Source organism: Parambassis ranga, chromosome 21 (assembly GCF_900634625.1).
Source record: "Parambassis ranga chromosome 21, fParRan2.1, whole genome shotgun sequence".
Classification (NCBI taxonomy): domain Eukaryota; kingdom Metazoa; phylum Chordata; class Actinopteri; family Ambassidae; genus Parambassis; species Parambassis ranga.
In genome coordinates, this window is record NC_041041.1 from 10,102,011 (window position 1) to 10,124,975 (window position 22,965).

Genomic DNA, 22,965 nt, shown 5'->3' on the forward strand with positions numbered 1-22,965 from the left:
TAAACATGCGGCGCTTTGTCTGCCTCGCAGGATGTTTTGCTTGAAGTCAACCTGTTTAATCATATTCTAATCAAACACAGAGGCTCTGACAGTTTTATTACCATGATTAGAATAAGGCTGATTATATAACAATAATTAGCGTTTTTTGCATTTGTATCACTGTTATGCTTTAAATGTGATGTTGTTATGCTTGATTATTGTCATTATTATCATTAACAGGGAGTAAGAGGAGTAGCTGTAGCTGTACAGAATCTCTCATCATCCTGCAGGTATCAAAGTTAACTGGCACATGACACCATCTATTCTCCATCTATTCTCCTAACCTGCTTTATTCTAACACTCATACCTTCAGCCAATTCCAATCCAGTAAATAGATGTGAGAGTGTTTTACATAGACGCAATATATACTTAACTGATGTGGAAGGGGAGTCATGCACATGCACATCCTTATCAAAGATCCCCCTCTCTGATAAGAAGGAGACAGTTTGATTACTTTCACATATATTATGATAAAAAAGTGTTTGTTTTTTGCAATCATATTACAGACTATGAGGAGTTGGCTTTGACAACTGTTTCCTTTCATATCAGCAGCTAGATATTTTCCAGTGAAGGTCTTCCAGGTCACAAAAACAAAAAGGAAAACATGTATCTCTGCAAAAGCTGAGTGTGCATAACTTTATATGATAGGCATTGTTATTGGCATACAGGCTGAAATTCCTTTGCAGGGGAGGTTTCAGAGAAAGATTCTGGTCCTGAAAAGAAGTCAGAATGAAGAATTCATACCTGCGACTACAAAAAGTGGAAGTAACTGGCAGATTCTAGACATTTCCAGATTACACGCATAATCAGATTAGAAACCAGATTAGATTTCTGTCAGACTAAGGTTTATTTCTAGAAGTTTCTCTGATTAGCAACAGCATAAACATCAGTTAAAAGCTGTGTTTGTGCATATGTAAATGAGTCACAGCTCTGGTTTTGAAGCTGTGGACAGTGATAGGTTGGACCTAGTTTGAATGACAATTACTTATTAATATGCACCTGTCCTTCTCTCTACAGCTGATATAAACATGTGGGTCAACTCCACACAACACAGGAGTCCCAATAATTGGCTGGACCAATTTCCAGTAGGCGTTTTCAGCACCCAGTCACGTCACGGGTGAGCTACACGTGTGGGGCGTGGAATGGACCGGGCGCCTATAAGGAGGAGAGGAGAGGAGAGGCAGCAGCATTGTCTGGAGCATCATCACCGCTTGTTGGAGGAGATCGAAGTGCTCATCTGCTCAAAAGTCAAACAGGCAACTGTGGAAAACGGAGAGCGGCGTGGGCTGTGAAGAAGCAGCCGATCCTCAGAAAACCAGGAGCGGGTCGTCAGGAGTCTTCATTCATATCTCCCCTATGGGGCGTGGAGTAGCATCTTTAGCCTTCTAGCTTAACAAGGTACATGTTTGAACAGTGGAGCCGGTCACTTTCTGTGTGTTGTCGCCACTGTTGTTATTTAAAATGTATAATAACGTGATAGGAAGCCTTTGTTTTCTGTAATGTCTCATTCATTGTCATGTCAGCGTTAGACCTGTTTTGCCGCTTACTTAAACCAGGAAGAAGCGCAACATATCTGTGGTTAACCTCATATTTGTTGTGTAAACAAATATTAACATATAACCCCAGCACCATCGGACTGTAGGAAGCTCCTTGAAGAAGACGCGCAGCTCTCGCAGCCGGAAGAGTGAGTGGTTGTTCTAGAAATTTCCCACCACCTGATTGGCGCATCTGTGCCTGCATGCCTGGCCGTGGACTGGTGTCGCCTCTCCTTTGTATTCACAGAGACAAGTCTCATGGTTGTCAGCCACATCTGGGCATTAATTAAAGCAGCATTGTTCTGAACTGTCCCATTATGTCACTCTGTTTCATGATGACGTCATCTGGCCTTACCTGCAAGCTTGGATTACAGAGTTTATTTTTCTGTCAATCATTGGAACTAATAAGGGGCCATCACTGTCATAAGCTGGTCAACATAAGTTGTGCCTTTCATTATACTGTGGCATTAATTAGGATTTTCTATACATCTGGGTCTAATTAATTTTTTTTTTTTTTTTTTTTATTTTTTATTTTTTTTTTTTTTAGATACTGTATTAATCCCAAGAGGGAAATTCGTTACGGCTGCTGCACAAGCAGTGTCATACAATGACTAGCAAGGCGCGCCACAGGCTAGGGTGAAGTGTCTTGCCCAAGAACACACAACAGTGACTAGGGAGGAGTTGGGATCGAACCACCAACCTTCTGGTTATTGGACAACCCTGCTATCCCACTGTTGCCCCTCTCTGGCAGGCGTATGTCACCGGGCTGGTGTGTTTTGGCATACAGCTCTCTCTATAACAGTTAACTTCCATACAGCGGTTCAGATACTGGCATCACTGTGCCACTGGCTGTACCACATTTTTATTTTTGTTTTGGCAGCTCTTACAGCTACAAGTCAGTCCTGGCATATTGGGATGGCAGTGATTATGTTTAAATTCTACATTATATAACTTCAAAAAAAATCATATTTATCCGTTCAATGACTTTCAGAGCCAGAGCTTTTTTTTCTCTTTTTTTTTTGGACAGTTTATAGTGAACACATGGAGCGCAGCTCTTGATGATGAGATGTTAAAGTGAAAACAAAGACTTCTTTTATAGAGGGGGATGGCTATGCATAAACCATGGTTGACGTGGGGTTATTTTCGACCAGGCATGGCAGGCTGAAACCTCAAGAGGGATCAGCTATCCAAGTGTGTGTGTTTGTGTGAGAGAGAAAGATTGACAGAAAACAGATGTGCTCACACATCCCTGCACTTTTTGCTGACACAGGAATTTATTTTGGGTCTTCTCATAATTGTTGTATTTGGGTTATTTAGCGTAAGTGTTTGCTGAAAGTTGGGTTGAACTCCACAGTTTTCTAGTTATGGGATGTCTTTGACAGCTTCGGGTGTGTGTGTGTGTGTATACATGTGGTGTGGCAAGTTTATAAGAACGGTTTAATAGGACCTTGTTTTGTGTGATTAGAGAATGTCCAGTTGTCTTATTCATGGCCTGTGCCAGCACAGAATGGCTATTTAAATCATTTTTTGACTGCCTACATTCAGCCACGTTGTTATCTTATAGATTTTATCAGTGGAGGACATATGTCATTCCTTGTGTTAGGTAATGTGGGCTGCACAAAGTCTTCAGCATCACATTCTTGTTCTGTCTTGACTCTTCCTGTAGTCTTACATAATGTTACTTTGAAGTTCTTACAGTGACACGGCAGCTTTTGTGTTTAAACAGATTATGGAGAAAAGTCATAGGAAGGCTAAGTCCAGAGACCGGCACTGGAAAAACACTGCAGTTGCGAAACCAAATTAACTAAATCTGCAATCTGACTAATCTTCATGCGGTAGCGTTTCACCAGCTCTTACATTCGTGATTATTAAAATTGTATATTATGGAGTGTGATTTTTGTGTCTCTGTACTCTTTTGAGAGAGCCTGTTGTGTCAGTATCGCTTCTGTTTTAAGTGTTTTTTGCCATCCTAATTTAAGGCTCTAATGAGGTGTTTGTCTTTGCTGTCTTGCAGGAATGTTAACACTAGGCTTTTCTAGACCAGAGGCCCACGACATCCTCTTCTAGATCTAGAACGACTTCAGTGCTGGTGGATAACCCCATCCAGAGCACACCTAGTGTATTTGACCTGACGCTGGATCCTGCACTTCCATCCAGACATCCAGCAAACCAAAGCAGAGCATTTCCATTGCTCCTTTTTTTTATTGATAACATCTATAGCATTGACTAAAAATATATATACACTCTCTTTTTTGTGGAAGGATTCTTATAGCTGTGAGATTATCTGTAAAAATGGGTCCTGGAATGGAAGCAGCGGACATAGCTGTGGTAGCACTGTACTTTGTCCTGGTGCTAGTCATCGGGTTTTTCGCCATGTGGAAAGCCAATCGCAGCACTGTGAGTGGCTACTTCCTGGCTGGACGCTCCATGACGTGGATAGTGATAGGGGCATCTCTCTTCGTCAGTAACATTGGCAGCGAACATTTCATAGGACTGGCCGGGTCAGGAGCAGCAAGCGGCTTTGCTGTTGGAGCATGGGAGTTTAATGCGCTTCTATTGCTGCAGCTGCTCGGCTGGGTGTTTATCCCTGTGTACATCCACTCAGGAGTCTACACCATGCCTGAGTACCTGTCCAAACGCTATGGTGGCATAAGGCTAAAGGTTTACTTTGCCTTCTTGTCTGTGCTGCTCTATATTTTCACCAAACTGTCTGTGGACTTGTATGCTGGAGCTCTCTTTATTCAGGAGTCCCTTGGATGGAACCTTTATTTGTCCATTGTTCTGCTTATCAGTATGACTGCTCTGCTCACTGTTACTGGTGGATTAGTGGCAGTGCTGTACACTGATGCCCTCCAGGCCGTGTTGATGATTGGTGGAGCCTTAACTTTAACCATCATCAGCCTAGTGAAAGTTGGTGGGCTTGAGGGTGTCAGAACTAAGTATATGCAGGCAGTTCCTAATGTTTCTGCCATAATTGCCACCGGAAACTACACTTATTCGCCTTCTTGTCGCATCGAGCCAAAACCAAACGCGCTACGCATCCTTCGTGGTCCCCTGGATGAAGACATCCCTTGGCCAGGCTTCATTCTTGGTCAGACCCCTGCATCTATATGGTACTGGTGTGCAGATCAGGTCATTGTTCAGCGAGTACTTGCAGCGAAGAACATTGCTCACGCCAAACGCTCAACACTCATGGCTGGATTTCTCAAGATCTTGCCCATGTTTGTGATTGTCATTCCAGGGATGATCTCCCGCATCATGTTTGCAGATGAAATTGCCTGCATTGGACCAGAGCACTGCATGGCTGTATGTGGTTCTCAGGCTGGCTGCTCAAACATTGCCTACCCACGTCTGGTTATGGCAGTAATGCCAGTGGGACTCAGGGGTCTTATGATGGCTGTCATGATTGCCGCCCTGATGAGTGATCTTGACTCGATTTTCAACAGTGCGAGCACCATCTTTACCCTTGACATCTACCAAACCGTTAGGAGAGAGGCGTCCCAGCGTGAACTCCTGCTTGTGGGCCGCATGTTTGTTGTGCTCATGGTGGTCATCAGCATTGCCTGGGTTCCTGTCATTATTGAGATGCAAGGTGGACAGACATATCTCTACATCCAGGAAGTCGCTGGCTACCTCACTCCACCAATCGCAGCACTTTTCCTGCTGGGTGTGTTCTGGAAACGGTGTAATGAGAAAGGCGCGTTTTGGGGAGGCATGACTGGTTTCACACTAGGTACACTACGACTGATCCTAGCTTTTATCTACCGCCAGCCACGCTGTGACCAGCCTGACAATAGGCCTGCCTTCATCACTCATATTCACTATATGTATTTTGCAGCCGGGTTGTTCTGGATTTCAGGGCTGGTGGCCGTGGTGGTCAGCCTGCTCACCTCTCCACCTGAAGAGGAGCAAGTTCGCACCACGACAGTGTGGGGGCTCCGCAACATTAGAATGCAGCCCATGAAGGACAGAGAAGAGATTTACAGACTCACAGAAACGAGTCAGTGTAATGGCAATGGAAGCCTCCATAAAGAAATGCCCCCAGACATCAGAAAGGAGAGGTGTTTAGACGGTGCAGATCTTAAACTTCTTGTTCCTTCCACTGACCATGACCCAGCAACCCCTAGTACAGAAACATCCCCTGCCACCACGCCTGCAGAACACTTTGGTAATGGAAGGATGGAGATGATCAGAGCTGAGGAAGGCCGTCGCAGTAATGACGAGATGAGTAGGTGTGTGCGTTTGCTGGACTGGTTTTGTGGTTATAAGGAAGAAGCACAGAGTGCTCCCCAAAAGGGACTGAAGGAGGAAGCACAGATCATTGCAGAGATGCTGTATGAACCTCCTAGAGTGAAACTTCTCCTTAACTTGGGCCTGATATGTATCTGCTCTGTGGGCATCTTCATGTTTGTTTATTTCTCACTGTAGTTGTCGAACTCTGCACTGAACTAATGAAGTGAAGGTGGTATTATGTGGGAGTATTGGGGCTGTTACAAACAGTTGAATTTTCAGAGTTTAGATGCTCTGTCTGTAATATTTACAGTGTTTTTGTAGCTCTCTAACAAGGATGTAAGCTTATTCTGATCATTCTTTTTTAAATGATTAAAGCTTCTCCACAGATTTTGGCACTTTTGTGTCTGTTTTGTACAGCTCTTAATCTTACATTCAAAATATCTACTGGAATTTTTGGAACCGTTGTACTCTCAAGTGAATTTAATATTTGCCTTATTTGACATATGCATTTGTCTGTGTATTGTAAAAAAACAAATGTATCCTGTGATTTCAGCTTTGGTTTTATTTCCTCTCTTGAGAGTGACTTTAGGCTTAGTTGCTCCAAACAATATTAGGTTTTAGGCTGTAGCTGTTTTGTACACGTTTCTGCCAGTGAACACACTATCCTATATCAGTAGAACTTCAAGTATGTGGATCATTTTAAGGTTGTTTTCTGACTTGAAATCTGGACTTTTTTCAGAAAAATATCAATTTTTGTTTTTTATTTTCACAATTCAGATTTTATTTATTAATATTTCTTTTCTTTTTATCGGTGTGGTCCTAAAACTTTTCTGTTATATCAATATCATCCAAGCATTTCCTTGTCTAAGGCAACCATCATGAATTGTGAAAAGCATTAAGCTTTGCTGCACTGCTGGTGCATACGATCATTCCATTTCTGGTAGTTTCTTGATGTTTGATTTCACCGATTTCATCAGGCGATGCACTTTATCAATTATCTTACATTAAATATTTGGTATTTAGAATATGTACACGATTTTGCAGCACAGGAATGAGAAAAAAGAAGCACAAGATTCGAACCTGCTATTCTTTTATTCTATCATAAAGAATAGATGGTACATTTGCCCATTTTCCAGTCACATTGGGAGTTGTACTGCTATTTTTTTAATGATTTGTATACTGAGTTTTGTACCACAGTGTTTGTATTGTTTTGTGTGTGTGTGTGGCTGTAGTCTGTGTTATAGAACCAACATACAGCTTTTTATGCACATCTTAACAAAAAGCCAGAAATACCAACGCTCAAGATTCTGTATAAGTTTACTGTATATCTTATGCATATGTTATGTTTCACATAATTTAAAACTGTCAGATCTGTTGCACTATATTAACGTTGTGTATTTCAGGGCTCACTACATCAGCCACATTATACATTTCTACTAGGCTATAATATGCTATCTCTTGTGTATCTACTGTGTGTCAAAGTATTTCTAGTGCACTGCAGTGCTAAAATATCATTTAGTTTGAAAGTCTCTCTTTTATAAACCTCCTACCAAATGTGTCTTAGTGTGCAATGATAAATGGAAGTAACACAAATATGTTATGTTATGTCCTGATTGTTGTTTTGTATTTTTTGTGTGTGCAGTGAATACCACATCTGTTTTAAGTCATGTCATCAATAAGCTTTGTCATGTTGTTATTGTTTTTTAGCATCAGTGGGTAATGCTAAACAGAAATTATGTTTTCAGGCATCTGTTGCAGGATTAGCACATCACTGGATGAGCTTGGTAGTTCAGTCAGCTACATAAAGCTTGTGGTCACACACATCAACACCTCACACTCCAGAATATTAAAAAAAAAAAATTAAAGGAAACATGCTGTGTTTTTTTTAATGTAGTTTTTAAAAAAACACCAGTGTGGTATGACCGCAGTCTAAATGGTCAGCATCATAATGTGACAGGCCATTCCTTATCAATGTCAGGCATAACGTGGAGGGCTGATGAGTGCTGAATGGGAACGAGCTTCAAATCTTTTTCTTTCTTTCTGAGAGAATATACATATATTGTTATTTTTATGGATTTTATTTTAGAGACTAAAAAATAAAGTTTCTCTTGAGACCGAATGTGTTTTCATTTTCTTTATATTCAAGAGGCAGACATTCGTATTGAGTTTAAATAGTCAAGCTAATGTTAATTTACCATAAAAACAGCAATTTGTTGGCTGTTGCAATATAAAAATGTTAATTTTGTTCATACCAGCTTGTCTAAGCATAAAATGTAATGGTTTTAATTCAGGTCAGATTAGTTATATTCTTGCAGTTATGTTATAATTTCACTTACATTACAACTTCTAAACCCCTGAAGTGTTGTGACTCCTTCCCTGATGTGGTGTTTGATGTGTTTTCAAAAGTGAAAGAGGGAGAGTTCATTGGCTTTGCAACCATAAGGAATAATACATCAATCACTGTCACTGTTTTCTACTTGTATACACTGCCTGTGTGCAGTCAGTTTCTATCATTGTGGACCAGGATTACATAAACCCCACAAAGGCCCTACTAATCCGCTCAGAGCCAGGTTAGGATTGGGTGCTTCTTTACTTAAGATTTGACCAATAAAAGAGCCAGCGTCAGTGGCTTATAAATCTCCACTTCTTAGCAGTTTAGCTCCATACATAAATACTTTTATCCCCAGAGGACCAAGCCTCACACCTCCGTAATGTTTCATAAAAAGCATGCATGTACAAAATGCAGAAAATGTTGTCATACATGGCTAGATAATCTCAACTAATACACAATCTTTAAAGATGTGACACAATCAACACTGTTGGATTAATCTCTTGTAGTCAGAGGGTGACATTTAGAGGCCATGATTTTAGACAGTGACTCACATCAGTGATGTCCTCTGACTCTGCATAGCAACAAGTTAACATGTTGCATTCACACTTTAAAAACGAGAGTGTGTGGGCAACGGTCAGGAGGAATAAAGACACCTGAACACCTGACAAGTGGGCTTCAGCTGATTAAGTGCAAGTGTGGCCGCTGGAAGCTGTGATTCGTGCTTCACTCCACTATGAATGTGATGAGCTCAGTTCACCTCTGCTCACACTGAAACATGCCTGTCTGCTTCAGGCACATGTCAAAATAAATGATTCATCGTAGATGAACTGCCAAACCGTGTCGTTACTAACCTGAACAGACGATGTTTTATATTTGGTTGCTGTGGTATCAGTTTATCTGTTTTTAAAAAGACCCTTAAGCGGTGATACTCGGCTTATCAGATGATGTTCATTCTCACAACAAATATAAACTGATTTTGTGACCTGCTGCAACTGAAATTGTCTCCTGGCAAAGACTAGGAAGGACAACAGAAAGGTAATTCAATGGAAAACACAATGTGCATGAATGTTCCTTTATTTTTCCACTTCTTTCCAGAACTAATAAATAAACCTATCTAATATTTATAAGGCAGTTAATTTGACAATAAACTTATTTCAAAGAACCACTTTTAAAAAAAGAAAAGTTTTAGTCATTTCTCTGATGTTATTGGTCATTTATTAACTGGTTGGCCTCTAGGCATTTTCCAGAAGGTGCCCTCATGCAAAGCAGGTGGAGTGACCCTGGAAAAAAGAAAATGAAGAGGTTTATTTTAACCCCATGCTAAACTTACAGCAGCAGTACAATACAAACATTACACCTGTCTTATTCAATAAATTAACTTCGCCCATCTGAATTATATACTTTGAAGAAGATTTTTTTATAGCGTATTCTTGCTGCCTCCATGTCACCTGATAACTTTTATCAGTGCTAACTGAAGCTGTGCATCTAACTGATGTGCAATATAAACCTGTCACACACTGGCACACACACTCTCTTCACCTTATATCATCATTCAGCTCCCACTCGTCTCATACCCTCCCTCCTTCCCAAGAGGAAACTAATGATATTGTCCTTGTGGAAAAGTACTGGCATCCAGGCCATGCTTTGTTCATTGTCTATTTTGAGCAGTAATAACACGCGCAATAGTCTGAGACAAATGCTTGAAATGGACACATTAGAATCTCTGTCAGCAGCTGTGTAAGAATTTCAAAAATGTAGCCATAATAATCAGGAGTGTTGTTAAATGATCTTTTAAGGCAAAGTTGAGTTTTGTTGTTGTTGTCATTCTGCCCCATAATCAGCCTACAGCTTTGAGTGAAGACAAGAGACTAGCTTGGATGTCTAGTTACCACTTGTGTGTCATCACTGCTTGTTTTTAATCCGCACACATAGAAATGTAGAAATGTTGTTTTTACACTGAGAGTATGCGTTCCAGCAAGGTAAGCTAAGCTAATATCCTCACTGATGATTAATCCAGGGCTTAGGTTGTGCTGTCCAAATCACACAATCACACAAAGAATTCGTCACAATCTGCGCTCACATTAACCCTAACTCAGGAGGACCTGCTACATAGCATGTTTAAAGTGACAATGCCTTTAGATTTCACATGTTTCTGACAGCAGAGAGGCACCAGCCAAAGAGCCTGTACTGTAACAGCTGGTTCTGACAGAGATAAGTGGCAGTCAGGAGGCTCAGGGGTGGACAATTGTGGTTGTTTGGCCTGTTGACCGCCTCCTGTGTCACTCAGAGATGCAAATTTTGATCTCTCCCACCAACACAATGCACTCAGCATCAGTGCTGCTTTACAGACACAGAAGAAGAAGAAGTAAGGATCCTGCCTTTCAGGATGCTGTTCTGAAGTGTTGTGAAGGCATTTGGCTGCAGGTGTGTCATCTTGCTGTCAGAACTGTGCAGCGTGCCGCTTTGTTCAGACATGCAACTGAAGTTTTTGAAGCTCCCCAGGATCAGAAAGTCATTACAGATTATAGTTTATGACATAACATGAACCAAAAGTGACAGATTTGTTCTCAGAAATCACACAAAAACACATTTCTCTACCAGAAACCTGTTTGTTTATGTTTCTGCTTTGTATCATCCTGTCACATCTAACCAGACATTTGGACGCTTCTCTTTTGTTCATCTCTGTAGGGGTGACAACGGAAGCAGCCACGTTGGGAATGTGGTGTGACCTTTCAAATATACAGCAAACACATAGCTAATGCATTCCTGTCGCTCCCCATGCACATCCCCGACTAAACTATGGCGGCATGCCTGGGATTCTGGCATTAATCCGTGGAATAAGGCTTCAATGGCAAAAGGAAATATTTACCTCCTTTAGAAATAACAGCAGGAAGAATAGTGTCTATAGTCAGGCCTTTTCCTGTCTGGACAGTGATAACAACATTCTTGATTAGTGACAAATTCACAGCTCTGCTGCAATGGTGTCGAATGTAAACTGCTGATAAAGAGTTTGCTGACGAAGTAAGAATATTGATATTACCGGTATACGTATCGAAAACAGTGACTGCTTCGTTTATATGTAACAAAGTTTATCAACGTGTCGCATTCTTGCGTGTCGTAATATGCAGGCGGACCATCCGTCCTTATCAATCCTCTGACATGGTCCATTATAATCATGTGACACATGAGTCACCACCTCAGTGAAGTAGAAAGTAGGTGAGGGTGTACGGAGATATTTAGGAGTGAGTCATGTTTGGTGAGTTTGTCTTTTTTTCTGTGGGGTTGTACGTGTTTGCTTTACAGCCACAAGTGTCAGTGTCAACACCTTGCTCAGACACACAGTGTTTTCTTGTTGGCTGCCTTTTGTTGCATTGAATCAGCAAAAACCTGACATCCAAACACCTTTAGAGTCTCTGTTCCTCTGTCTCATCGCAGATTAGAGTGTTTTGTATTATGTTACAAGCTTGTGAAGCAATCCTAAAAGAGATGACCAGTGATTTCCCCAAGGTGAACCTCGCTTTTTTGTCCACTTTCAGTTGGGGCCATCCCAAGAATCTCATTGGAATAAATCTCATGGATGGATGGAAAATTTAAAACACAGTGTGCAATCTTAAGTCTCTGTGCTATGTGGAGTTGTGTTTGGACTTGTACCATATACATCACTTATCATCTTTATTAAATAGTGATTGTGTACTTAGCTTGTCTGATGCTTTGTGCCTGTGCCTGCTTGAATTTTAGAACAGGGATAGAACATGTAAAACATAGTTGTTTCTACCCCAGCCTAAAACAACAAACAAGAAGTCTCACAGATGCCAAAATTTGCTCTCTTCTGAGCCAAGATCAAGTCAAGAAGAGCAAGTCAAAAAAAGGGATTTGGATTCGTTTTCAAAATAAGGATTAAAAGCTCTTTCACAACATTCCTATTCTTGCTGACATTTTCCTCAAATTACAGCTGCATCAGACAGGAGCTGAAATGTCTTCAGGAAACTTGCTGAGAAAGGCAGCAGTCATTAACTCTAGTTGTAACCGTAACTTTTTTTGTTGTTTTTGGCACATCATCACAGGCAACAAGAAAAAGGGAGTGGTCACACACACACACATACAAAACAACTCACCTGTGCACCTATGTGTGGAAAAGTACTGCACCCCACCCCCAGGAGTTAAATAAAGCAAGAGGGGGAAGATAATAGAGGGTGACTCCCAACACAAACAAGCTACGACAGGATGCTCTAATTGTATCATCTAAAAAGGCTTGTTATTGTGTGCAACTCTGAATTTATGGCCTGGTGTGTAACCACTTCTCCCAATCAAGGGAATATTTATTAAGGCTTCTTCTCATCATGATTATGTAATCATGCCGACGCTCATAAATCACTAACTGATGTGTGAGTTTTATTAAGAGCCAACCATACACACACCCCTCATAGGGAGGGCAGCGTGCTTCATATGAGTGTGTTCCTGTATGTGCGTGTGTGTATGAGCGTTTATGTAACATTTAAGCCTAGCTGGGGGTTTGTGGTTCACTGGCTCTTGTGGCACTGCATATGTCAGACTTACCTTGGGGTTTCTGTTGTTCCTCTGGGCCGACCTAGGTTTGTGATGATGTCAGATGGCCTTTGGTTATATCAGTGCTGAGCTTGTTTAGACCCAGGGGGAACTGTGTGTCACAAGACGTCTGTCACACTCAGATATTAGCATCATTTCTACATTTTTTTTGCAGTCCTTTATATTCTTTGTAAAAATGTATGACTACAAATTACATTATCTGCAAATTTAACACGTGAATGTTCCAGAAGCAGAGACTGTGCAGAGAGAATAACAGGCATAATCATCATAAGTAGCCTGGAACCATTAAGTTAGGCTTACCTGTGCCAGCTCACAATTTACATTATGTGGGGGTCAGATTCAAGACAAGGGCCGTTCAGAGGAGCATCGTTGAGGCTCTTCTGTAAACAACCGACATGGTTTTGTTGTTGTATTGCAACCATCTTCACATGCATGATTAGTGACTGACGGTGTCACAGCATAAGTGAATGGTTGTCCGATATACCTCAGAGAAAGTGCTTTAGTGACAAAAGTGATAATCCATCATGCCTGAAAAGCAGGTGATAAGTGTGACTGTGAGCACGCTTGCTACCAACAACAGTATTTTGGAGGTTTAGGTTTTGTGATCTGAATGTTTGACCTTGGCCTCTGCTGGAAAGATTCATTAAATCCTGTCAAACCACTTACACATGTAGCTCTCAGCGTAAGTTCAGTCATGAAGACTCTATTTCACATCATCCACCTCTTATCTCTATCTGCTTCCCTCTTCACCATCCTTGCACTCTCTTTCACTGCACTGCACTCCGTCTAGTGACCTCCCACATAGTCAGGTGTTCAATAGATGGCACCTCCCTCACCAATCAGCTGTCGATCCATCCCTCTCCTGCCCAATCATAGCGCAGCAAGAAATTTAAAAGCCTCTGTCTCTTCTCCAGCTGTCTCCTGATCGAATCTGGCAACCCTCCTCCACCCCAAGCACCTCCCGATCCATGCAGTTCAAGGTCTCTCCTGCTCTCCTGCTTCTACACCACCACCAGGTCTAGACCCGGGGGGGTCTTGTGATCAGCGGCCTCTCCGCCAACTTTCCCCCCTTTCGGACGTGGTCCTCACGACGGGGTCTAGGATGCCAATGCACATTTACAATTATTGTAATAAATTGTTTCTCATTCAGTTCGCTGAGTCTCTCATGATTGAAATCATGCTGAAGGTAACCTGATCATGATGAAGCACCACATGAAACATTGGTTACTAAGACATACTCTAGTAAGTGTTGGCTGTAGCTCGTTTATATCCAGCCAAAGCTTTTTGCTTGCTTGGCAACCCAAGATTTGACCCAATGCTTTGTTTATACCTTATAACCTCTTTATCAACTATTAATAAGTCTTTCAACATGCACCAAATAAAGACCTTGGCATCCAATTACATTAGGTGTCTTTTGTCCAACAGACTAGTCTGCTAGTCCTTGCTGCTCTGGGTGATTTCACTTCAGTGATGCAGTGAGCCCATGTTTCATTGCAAAAAACATCTGACGTTCATGTCCCCTGCTGTCAGTTCATTTCAACACACATTGTGTTGTAACAAGTTTTCATCACGCTGAGCCAAGAGGGAAAACTCTGCTGAAAACTGACCGGAGATTATCAGAGGGTGGAAATAACGATTATTGCAAATAAGTGGTGAATGCATATGATTTATCACATTTGCGCACATGCAAATGATGGTTCCAGCCTGTGGCATTTGTGTGAGGACAGTCCTGCATTCTTTTTTTCTTACTCTACCGTTGGCTCTTTCTAAGAGATAAGTCTGTCTCTCACCTCTGGCTCAGGCCGTTGCTGTCTTCACTCTCTCCCCCAGGCTGTGGAATTTTACCACATACACTCAGTTTCACTTCCACTTTTCTCTGTGCATCTGTGTTTTTGTGCTCTTTGCTGTGTTTGTTTGCCTCTTGTTTCTCTTTAAAGAGAGGAGAACAGCACAGTGTCCACCCGCTGACACTGCAAAACATAAATGACCTGGGAATGATCAGAGGTGGTCCGAGTCTTTGCCTTCAGCACTCTGTGGGGTAGGGAGGCCGTCCCTTCAAACAGTTACACTTTCAAGCATTCTTATCTGCAAGCGGAGACCACAAGCTGAGCTGAAGTGTCCTTGAGCAAGACTCCACTTTGCTGACACTGACAGCAGACAAGTCATCTTAAACTAGGAATCAGCTTGCTTTATTCACCAAAGCCATGCTGCACACATCTGCTTTTTGAAATTAAGAACCACTGACACTTAAGAACGAACATACACACTTGGGGAATTGACACTAAAATATGTTGCATTATACTGCCATCTAGTGTGTGAATGTGCTGCTCGTCAGTGATGATGCGTGCCCTCTGCACAGCCAGCTGAGGGATTACAGGATACATTGATCAGCTATTCTCAGACAAACTAACTCAATATTGAAATATTACACTGTTATTATGCACACAATACACAATATTATGCTGTTATTTGGACATTTCTCTGCATGTTGGTGAATGGTGTTTTTTTTACAGGTTATAATTCCTCCCAACAAGCCTTCTCCTTTATCAGCAGCAGAATTAATCAGCATTTTTGTGTACCTAACATTTTCAAGGTCATGCGCCACAACCAAACACACTAAGTCAAAGAAGGAAAGATAAAAATATGAGCAGGGATTTAAAGACTTTGCATCTGACTCCAGCCGGCTGTGCTCTACTGTTGTGTCCTCTTCCTTTATGCTTGTTGTTTTTTGACCTCCACACTATTTCATGATGTGGCCTATGAATACTCGGCAAAAGGTCGGTACAGCATTGAAAAGTCTTTGTATGATCCCTTATGATTTGGCTTGTTTAGAGCTGTTAATATGTGAAAAAAACACTATGTATCATATCAGAGAAATCAATCAATACAAAATGGTATTTATTGCTGCCTTTTACTATTTTCTTCATGTTTTATGGCTTTTACTGTAAATGTTATTTGTTTGACAACAATAGGACTCAAGTCAAAAACACACACTGTCCTCTTATCTGTCTATTTTCAACCATAACTCTGACCAGATGAGTACGTCTGATTGGTCCAACCTCACCCTTCATCTGGAGAAGTCCCTCGGCAGTGCTTTGGGTCGTTACCTGGACAGCTGGAGGCGTAATGCCACCGCCGCAGCTGACGCTCTGGACAAGACTCTGGCTGAGGAGAACTTCAGAAACGTCGTCTGGTATCTGGTGGTGATGATCGGCATGCTAGCCTTCATCATTGTGGCCATACTGGTGAGCACAGTCAAATCCAAAAGGAGGGAGCACTCCGATGACCCCTACCACCAATACATAGAGGAGAACTGGACTGCTCAGAAAACAGGGTGATGTCCAGGCTAACTTTGCTGCAATATAATTTAAGCAGTAACTCATGGTAAAAAAATATATGCTTCAGCTTTTCTTGTGTTTAAGCTCCATGTATTGATGAGTTAACAACAAATAACATGATGACATTGTTGTTCCACTAATCTGTAAGATGAACCTCACTCAACATATTCTAAGTAAAACATTAATTAAACATATTATTGTTCTGTAACACAAGACAATATGAGCGAGTTTTGGGTGTCTATTTGATCCATATTTAGATTCTCAGTTTAAAAATTGTGGCTATGGACCCTAGAAGAAACGGACCAACTGACTTTCCTTCAAAGTGAACTGGCTTTGGCTCCATTGAACTTTCCCTTTTTCTCTATTTCTATCTGCTGATCTCAACTATGTAGGAGAAGCATTGCTGTGAGTTTCAAGATTTATCAACTCATGTGTAATTCTCCCTGCAGGGGGCAGCAGAACTCTTATTAAAAACCCGTCTACAGACAACAGTTGTACTTCCGACAAGGTGATGACAGCAACAGAGGTGCAGCTGCTCAGACAGTACTGTAGAACCCATTAAAGGGGGTAACAGAGAGGAAACATGGAAAGACAAATGTTTCGTGAATGGAAAAGTTTTCTATATTTGTGAGGACATCATCAAAAAAAGGAAAAAAAGTGACAGCGACCATGCACAAGGTGAAGACATCTACAATAAGGTGAGAAGTAGCAAACACAAATGTTTCCAAACTGCCGGAAGGAAAACAATATAAACAGAAATGTTCATAAATGCTGTGCATGATGGGAAGTGACGAGGTGTTCCAACAACTTATCACAACAATAATAATACTTAGCGTCTGATTGTGTGTCTGTGGTGTTGAAGTACTACAGACAGTGTTCGACCTGCTCTTTGCACACCTGTTGGCAGATTGTCCCGCGTCACCTAAAATAAACCATTTCAGCACCAAACCTTAAAAATAACTGGACCTCCAAATCTCTGGGGCTCAGCTCTCCCCTCCCACTTCACGAGTCCCTCAGAGAGAGAGAGAGAGAGACATCACAGGAAGTGTGTACTGTAATTCTTTAACCCCCCCCCCACACACACACACACACATACACACACCATCCTTTACAATCCCGCTTTCTCACTTGCAGATTTATTTTTAGCATTCAGACAACTGGTCTCCTAAAAATGGGCCTATATCCTGCATGGGTAGGAGAGGAGGAGTGCTGCTATGTATGGTATCCACTCCCCCCCACCCCGGCACCTCTCTGGCCTGACAGTGCTGCTCTTTTGCCTTTGTGTCTACAGAGAGGAGCTGTGAAGAGTTACTGGATCCTGAGGATACTCTGGATTTCTTCGGGGATGACAAAGAGCGGCCACTGACAGCAGGACAGAATTTTTCCAATATTAATCTCCCTTCTTTCACAGGCCTTTGGTGACCTCTCTCTGGTTGTACAGTTCTGTACTGTAAAACCAAATCAACTTGTGGGAGTGTGTGGCGACTTGGACCATGCTCTCTCTCTGGCTGTTCCTGCTGCCTTGCCTAAGCCTTGTGCCTCTGGCCTCAGCCGAGAAGGGTCTGGAGTTCCCACAGTACGATGGGAAAGACCGTGTGCTTGACATCAATGACAAAAACTACAAGAAAGCCTTGAAGAAGCACAGCATGCTTTGTCTGTACTACCACAAGCCCATACCAGACAGCAAGGAACTGCAGAAGCAACACCAGATGACTGAGCTAGTGCTGGAGGTAAAGTATGAGGAAGATAAAGCAAGAGTGGAATGGAATATATTGGTGTTCCCAACATGAGAGGAAGGACACTAATAATCCAGACTCATTTTAAAAGCTCAGTGTAAGTGCGCCAATAAACAGAGAGCCAGCCGGTGAGAGCTCTTTATTTGAGTTTCCTCAAGGTCAGTGTGCTCTGTGGGTGCACAGCGGTCCGACGAGATGCAGCGCTGTCACTTGAGGTTATTTCAGCCTAATTCGTTTTGCATTTCTACCCATAGAAACTGCATAAATCCAAATCATCCTGTGGCTTCTGTCCTCTGCTGGCAGAAATAGGCCAAAAGCTTATATTTTTGAGCTACATGCATGAGGAGGACACAGCTACACTGTGATGGACTTATCAGAGCAAAAAGTAAAGATATTTTGTATTCAGGCTCAATTATACACAGCCAAACACTGGTGTAATTAGTAGACAAAATGAATCAGTATGTTTGAATGAGGAGATGTGCATGGTGCCCTGTATCATGTTACACATGCTCTTTGATCTGTGGTGAGGTAATCTGAGCCCAGTCCTGCTATTAGCTTCACTTATTTTACACAACACAGGTGTGCGACAGCCCTGGAGTCAGACATCCATGGAAGCACGTAGCACACATTAGTAGAAGCTGTCCCCCCTCTACTGTACATGTTTTTTTCTGAGTATGCTTAGGCCAGCAGAGAAGGCCTGGCTGGCCCTGACGGCCCACCACTGGTCTAATGTTATCAATATGTCTGTTCACCAACTCCTTACCCTGTTTTTAATGTCTAAGCTTAACTGGTTGATTTTTATGCTAAAGTCAGCTGTAACCACATAAACTAATGAATGAGCTGGAAACATTGGGGACTCGATGGGTGGTGATCTGATGCTTTAACCATCTAATTAGCAAATGACAAGCTAACCAATTTAGCAGCCAAAAATAGCCCTGGGAACTGAAGATGGCCTTTAAGCCAATGTTTTGCATCTGTGTTAGCTGAAAAGCTAATATTGACAGGTGCATGCTGAGGTAAAGGAATAAGGAGGGAGCATTTTAATGAGTCCTTCACAAAGCAGGAAATAAGTCAGGTAGATTCCACATACTCATTTTACTTTCACAATATCCTGCTTGCTTTCCTGATGGTGCATTGTTACAGTTTTGTGTCATGTCCATCACCAGCTGTTCTTCAGTGCAATAGTGTGGTACAGAAAGCATTATATAAATTGCTGGACTGTGTCCATGTGAACTAAACTGAAGAGAGCTCCGCATCTAAACTCTTTGCCTCATAGTGGACAGGACACCTTTAAAGTATTAGCTTGTTCCATCCTTTGTGACAGCAGAGTCCAAACATCACTCAGACTCATCTACTATACTTCACCTAACAATAGCCAGACCAATATACTCCTACTTTGGTTATATTTAGGAACAAGGCAGTCTAAGTGATTATGTAACTGGATCTCTGTGGCCTCTGTGCAGCCAGCCCGTACACCTCTTGTCATATTGCCAATGTTGGTCCTCCTGCTGTAAAGCTTTCATTTACAAACAAAGCTTCATTAAAAGTTTAAACTCAGCTGTTTTCTGTGTTGTTTCCGCTCCATAACTGCTGTGCTTATCTTGGCTGCAGCTTGCGGCTCAGGTTATGGAGGAGAAGGACATCGGGTTTGGAATGGTTGACTCCCACAAAGATGCAAAAGTAGCAAAGAAACTGGGTGAGTACAGGCCTTGACATTGTGGTCTGGTTAAGGGGCGGATACGGGTCACTGAATGCATGTAATGACAGATCACTTCCTGTGATTGCAGGATTGGAGGAGGAGGGGAGTGTGTATGTGTTTAAAGAAGACAGGGTGGTGGAGTTTGACGGTTTACTCTCTGCTAACACCCTGGTGGAGTTCTTGTTGGATGTGAGTAGACTTATTAAACATTAGCTGCTAATGCTAATGTCAAAAAAAAATTCATATAACTCCTTCTTTCTTCCTGCCTGTGTCTAGCTGTTGGAGGAGCCGGTGGAGGTGATCGGAAATGCTCTGGAGCTGAGAGCCTTTGACAGGATGGAGGAAGACATCCGCCTCATCGGTTACTTTAAGAATGAAGAGTCTGAGCGTGAGTGTGTATGTTTGTAAAAATAAATGATGGCCCCTTTGTGGCTCATGCCCTTCATTATAACTTCAGTGCATTTTTAACCCCCTCATCTCCATGGATTTACAGATCCATTTTTGCACACACACAGCTGCCACTGCCCCCCCCCCCCCTTCACAGGCGGGTGAACAACTGATTCTAGTTTACTTGCAGCTACATCTCATCTGACCAACTGTGGGAGAATTAAGCTGGGGTCAAAGTTTAGTTATTTCCGCTCCCTGATGTTCAAATGTCAAGTATACAACAGGCAAAGAAAAGACAAACAGATGTGTGATCATGACACCGAGCTGCGTATGACGTATGTTTTCATCCACAGACTATGAAGCCTTCAAAGAAGCTGCAGAGCAGTTCCAGCCCTACATTAAGTTCTTTGCCACTTTTGAGAAATCTGTAAGTTACATCACACAAACAATACGAACAATTCAACAGACAAATGTTCCTGAGCGAACTGTCTTTGGGGTTTCTTTAGGTGGCCAAAGAGCTGACTCTGAAACTGAATGAAGTTGACTTCTATGAGCCCTTCATGGAGGAGCCTGTCACCATCCCAGGCAAACCTCACTCTGAGGAGGAGCTGGTGGAGTTTATAACTGAACACAGACGGTAAACAAAGAGCAGTGAGTCGCTATGAACCAAATGTATAAAATGATGACCGTGTTTTCTGTTCCATCAGACCGACCCTGCGGAAGCTACGTGCAGAGGATATGTTTGAGACCTGGGTCAGTGATAGATGTCCAGCTGAGGAGGCAACATTAAAATCTTCAATTTTACTTTTTACAACTTTGTGACAGTTTGCTTTCTTCTTCTTAGGAAGATGATATTGAAGGGATCCACATAGTGGCTTTTGCAGAGGAGGAGGATCCCGGTAAGAGCATCATATTTATAATACAGATAAAGAAGAACCACTTCTTGTTATTGTAAACATGCAGCGCCATGTTAAACTCAGAACATTAAAGCCACATGTCTGAAAACATGGAGCCAGTACTTAGATTCAAAGAGTATCCTGTAAAAACATTTTTGTAACATTCCTTTTTTTCTAGACGGTTATGAGTTCTTGGAGATCCTGAAGGAGGTGGCCAGAGACAACACTCATGTACCAGACCTCAGCATTGTCTGGATCGATCCGGATGACTTTCCCCTGGTATGGCTGACACATGTAACATGAGAGGAGGAAGACAGAATGGAGTACAGTGTCTGAACCACAGATTGTAGACTTAAAATACTTTTTTTCTGACCACTTTAAGCTGATCCCCTACTGGGAAAAGACCTTCAAGGTGGACCTGTTCAGACCTCAGATCGGAGTCGTCAATGTTACAGATGTGAGTCTCTGGCATCTGGTCAGATCTGACATATCTGCTCATATTTTTTGCTGAGTTTTTTTGCATTGTTTGACCTCTGTGTGTGTGTGTGTGTGTGTGACTAGGCTGACAGTGTGTGGATGGAAATGGAGGATGAAGAGGACCTGCCCACAGCTCAGGAGCTGGAGGACTGGATTGAAGATGTTCTCTCAGGCAAAGTAAACACTGAGGATGATGATGATGATGATGATGACGACGACGATGATGACGATGATGACAACGATGATGATGATGATGATGACGATAAAGATGAAGAAGAACAGGAGGAGGATCAAGATGATGAAGAAGATGATGATGATGAGTAACTTATGCCTTAACAACATGTATGTATATTTCTACTTGTAACATTTTCAGGTGGAACTGAGACAGATGTCTGTGTATGAAAATAACGTAGCACAAACTGAATTCATTTTGCAGATTTGCCTGTAGAATATCTAATATCACAAAGTTCATGTCATTTTTTGACACTGTGAAAAAGCTGCAATGTGATGGAGGGATTAAAACAAAAAGACATACATCTTTAAATATCTGGAGCAGACACATGGATATCAAATACTAAAAAATAAAAATGGTATATAAATGACTGTATTGCTACAAATTAAACCAGAAGTTCTGGACTTCACACCCCCACCAGTCCTCCACCTGTGTGTGTACTTCCTCCTAGTGTTAAATGAGCTTTTTCCTTTCAGTTTGCTTTTGTAGCAGTTCCTCTTTCAGGTGACAGAACTTAAGATGTAAATGTTTGGTCAACCTAAGGATGGTACATTTTCTGCCTGAGGGGTTTTGTGTCTTTAAGCTGTGAAGCTGCATGCTGTGACAACAACAAACCACTTAATCTCTTCTTTAATCTCCTATAATCCTCTTTCTCCATCAGGTTTACTTCTCACCTGAGTTAATGGGGCAAAGCGCAGGGAGATAAGACCATCTTTCCACTAATGGATAGACACAGGAAAGCTCCTTCAGATCATGTTATCTGCGTTTTTTTTTGTCTCCATTTGTTGTTTTCTTTCTGACGTCCATTCACTTCACTGGTGGTGACATATACACATTTATCACTATTGCATAAAAATATAACAAAATGCCCTGAAAAGGCCAATACAAATATTTAATCATTTTGTTTTACAAATGTGACTTTTGACACTGCTGCTGCTGATTTTACATGTCGTATAAAAGAAGACAGGGACAACTTGTCAGCCCGGCCGTATCACATTTGAGAAAGCAATCTCTCTGTTCTTTTTTTTGTTTGTTTACCTTTTTAACTCGATCACACATATGCAGTACGTACAAACACACCTGCACACTTGAAAACTGCACATATGCTGAGCACATCCTAAATACGTCCAACTGAGGCACGTGTGTAGCTGAGAAGAGAAAATAGTTACAAGCATTAACAGTCCTAAACTAAAACTACACTGTCTGCGAGGATGGAAACTCTCCTGTAAATATAAATGTACAACATAACAAACAAGTCTCATAAATACCAAAGGCTTTACAAATATTCCTCTCAGGGTGGTTGGTGTTCCAGTTGTGGTAGATAGGTGGCAGTAGTGTGACACAGAGGAAAAAACACTGAGCAGAAATACTGACATAGGGTCGAGCTAATTTACACTACATTATAATTATTTTAGTTTAAACACTTGCCAGCAAGAGATAACTCACTATTAAAGGAAGAAGAATGTTTAGAAGCTTTTCGGTTGTGTTGGTGCTA

At 41.8% G+C, this 22,965-nt stretch overlaps 3 protein-coding genes across 3 annotated transcripts; all 3 read left to right on the top strand.

The window, feature by feature from the left end:
* The first annotated feature begins 1,240 nt into the window (after positions 1-1,240).
* Positions 1,241-7,827, top strand: slc5a3b (solute carrier family 5 member 3b). The gene is made up of 2 exons (XM_028393950.1): positions 1,241-1,437; positions 3,589-7,827. The coding sequence occupies exon 2, from the start codon at positions 3,867-3,869 to the stop codon at positions 6,000-6,002; it is 2,136 nt and encodes a 711-aa protein (XP_028249751.1). The 5' UTR covers positions 1,241-1,437; positions 3,589-3,866; the 3' UTR covers positions 6,003-7,827.
* A 3,527-nt stretch (positions 7,828-11,354) lies between these two features.
* Positions 11,355-16,339, top strand: LOC114426578 (potassium voltage-gated channel subfamily E member 2-like). The gene is made up of 3 exons (XM_028394083.1): positions 11,355-11,395; positions 15,219-15,482; positions 15,741-16,339. Exons 2-3 carry the CDS (start codon positions 15,453-15,455, stop codon positions 16,041-16,043), a joined length of 333 nt encoding a protein of 110 aa, XP_028249884.1. The 5' UTR covers positions 11,355-11,395; positions 15,219-15,452; the 3' UTR covers positions 16,044-16,339.
* A 229-nt stretch (positions 16,340-16,568) lies between these two features.
* casq2 (calsequestrin 2) lies at positions 16,569-21,880 on the top strand. Its single transcript, XM_028394127.1, has 12 exons — positions 16,569-16,741; positions 17,335-17,773; positions 19,391-19,475; positions 19,567-19,667; positions 19,755-19,866; positions 20,219-20,292; positions 20,372-20,502; positions 20,573-20,618; positions 20,710-20,764; positions 20,940-21,040; positions 21,144-21,218; positions 21,323-21,880. The coding sequence occupies exons 2-12, from the start codon at positions 17,537-17,539 to the stop codon at positions 21,560-21,562; spliced, it is 1,257 nt and encodes a 418-aa protein (XP_028249928.1). The 5' UTR covers positions 16,569-16,741; positions 17,335-17,536; the 3' UTR covers positions 21,563-21,880.
* The last annotated feature ends 1,085 nt before the right edge of the window (positions 21,881-22,965 follow it).

What these genes read in the sequence shown, in the direction of transcription:
- slc5a3b (XM_028393950.1), top strand. Translation starts at nt 3,867, where the DNA reads ATGGGTCCTGGAATGGAAGCAGCGGACATAGCTGTGGTAGCACTGTAC.
- LOC114426578 (XM_028394083.1), top strand. Translation starts at nt 15,453, where the DNA reads ATGATGTGGCCTATGAATACTCGGCAAAAG. An exon ending in CTATGAATACTCGGCAAAAG is followed by an intron (nt 15,483 to 15,740) that starts GTCGGTACAGCA and finishes AACTCTGACCAG; the next exon opens with ATGAGTACGTCTGATTGGTC.
- casq2 (XM_028394127.1), top strand. Translation starts at nt 17,537, where the DNA reads ATGCTCTCTCTCTGGCTGTTCCTGCTGCCTTGCCTAAGCCTTGTGCCT. An exon ending in TTTATAACTGAACACAGACG is followed by an intron (nt 20,503 to 20,572) that starts GTAAACAAAGAG and finishes CTGTTCCATCAG; the next exon opens with ACCGACCCTGCGGAAGCTAC. An exon ending in GAGTCGTCAATGTTACAGAT is followed by an intron (nt 21,219 to 21,322) that starts GTGAGTCTCTGG and finishes GTGTGTGACTAG; the next exon opens with GCTGACAGTGTGTGGATGGA.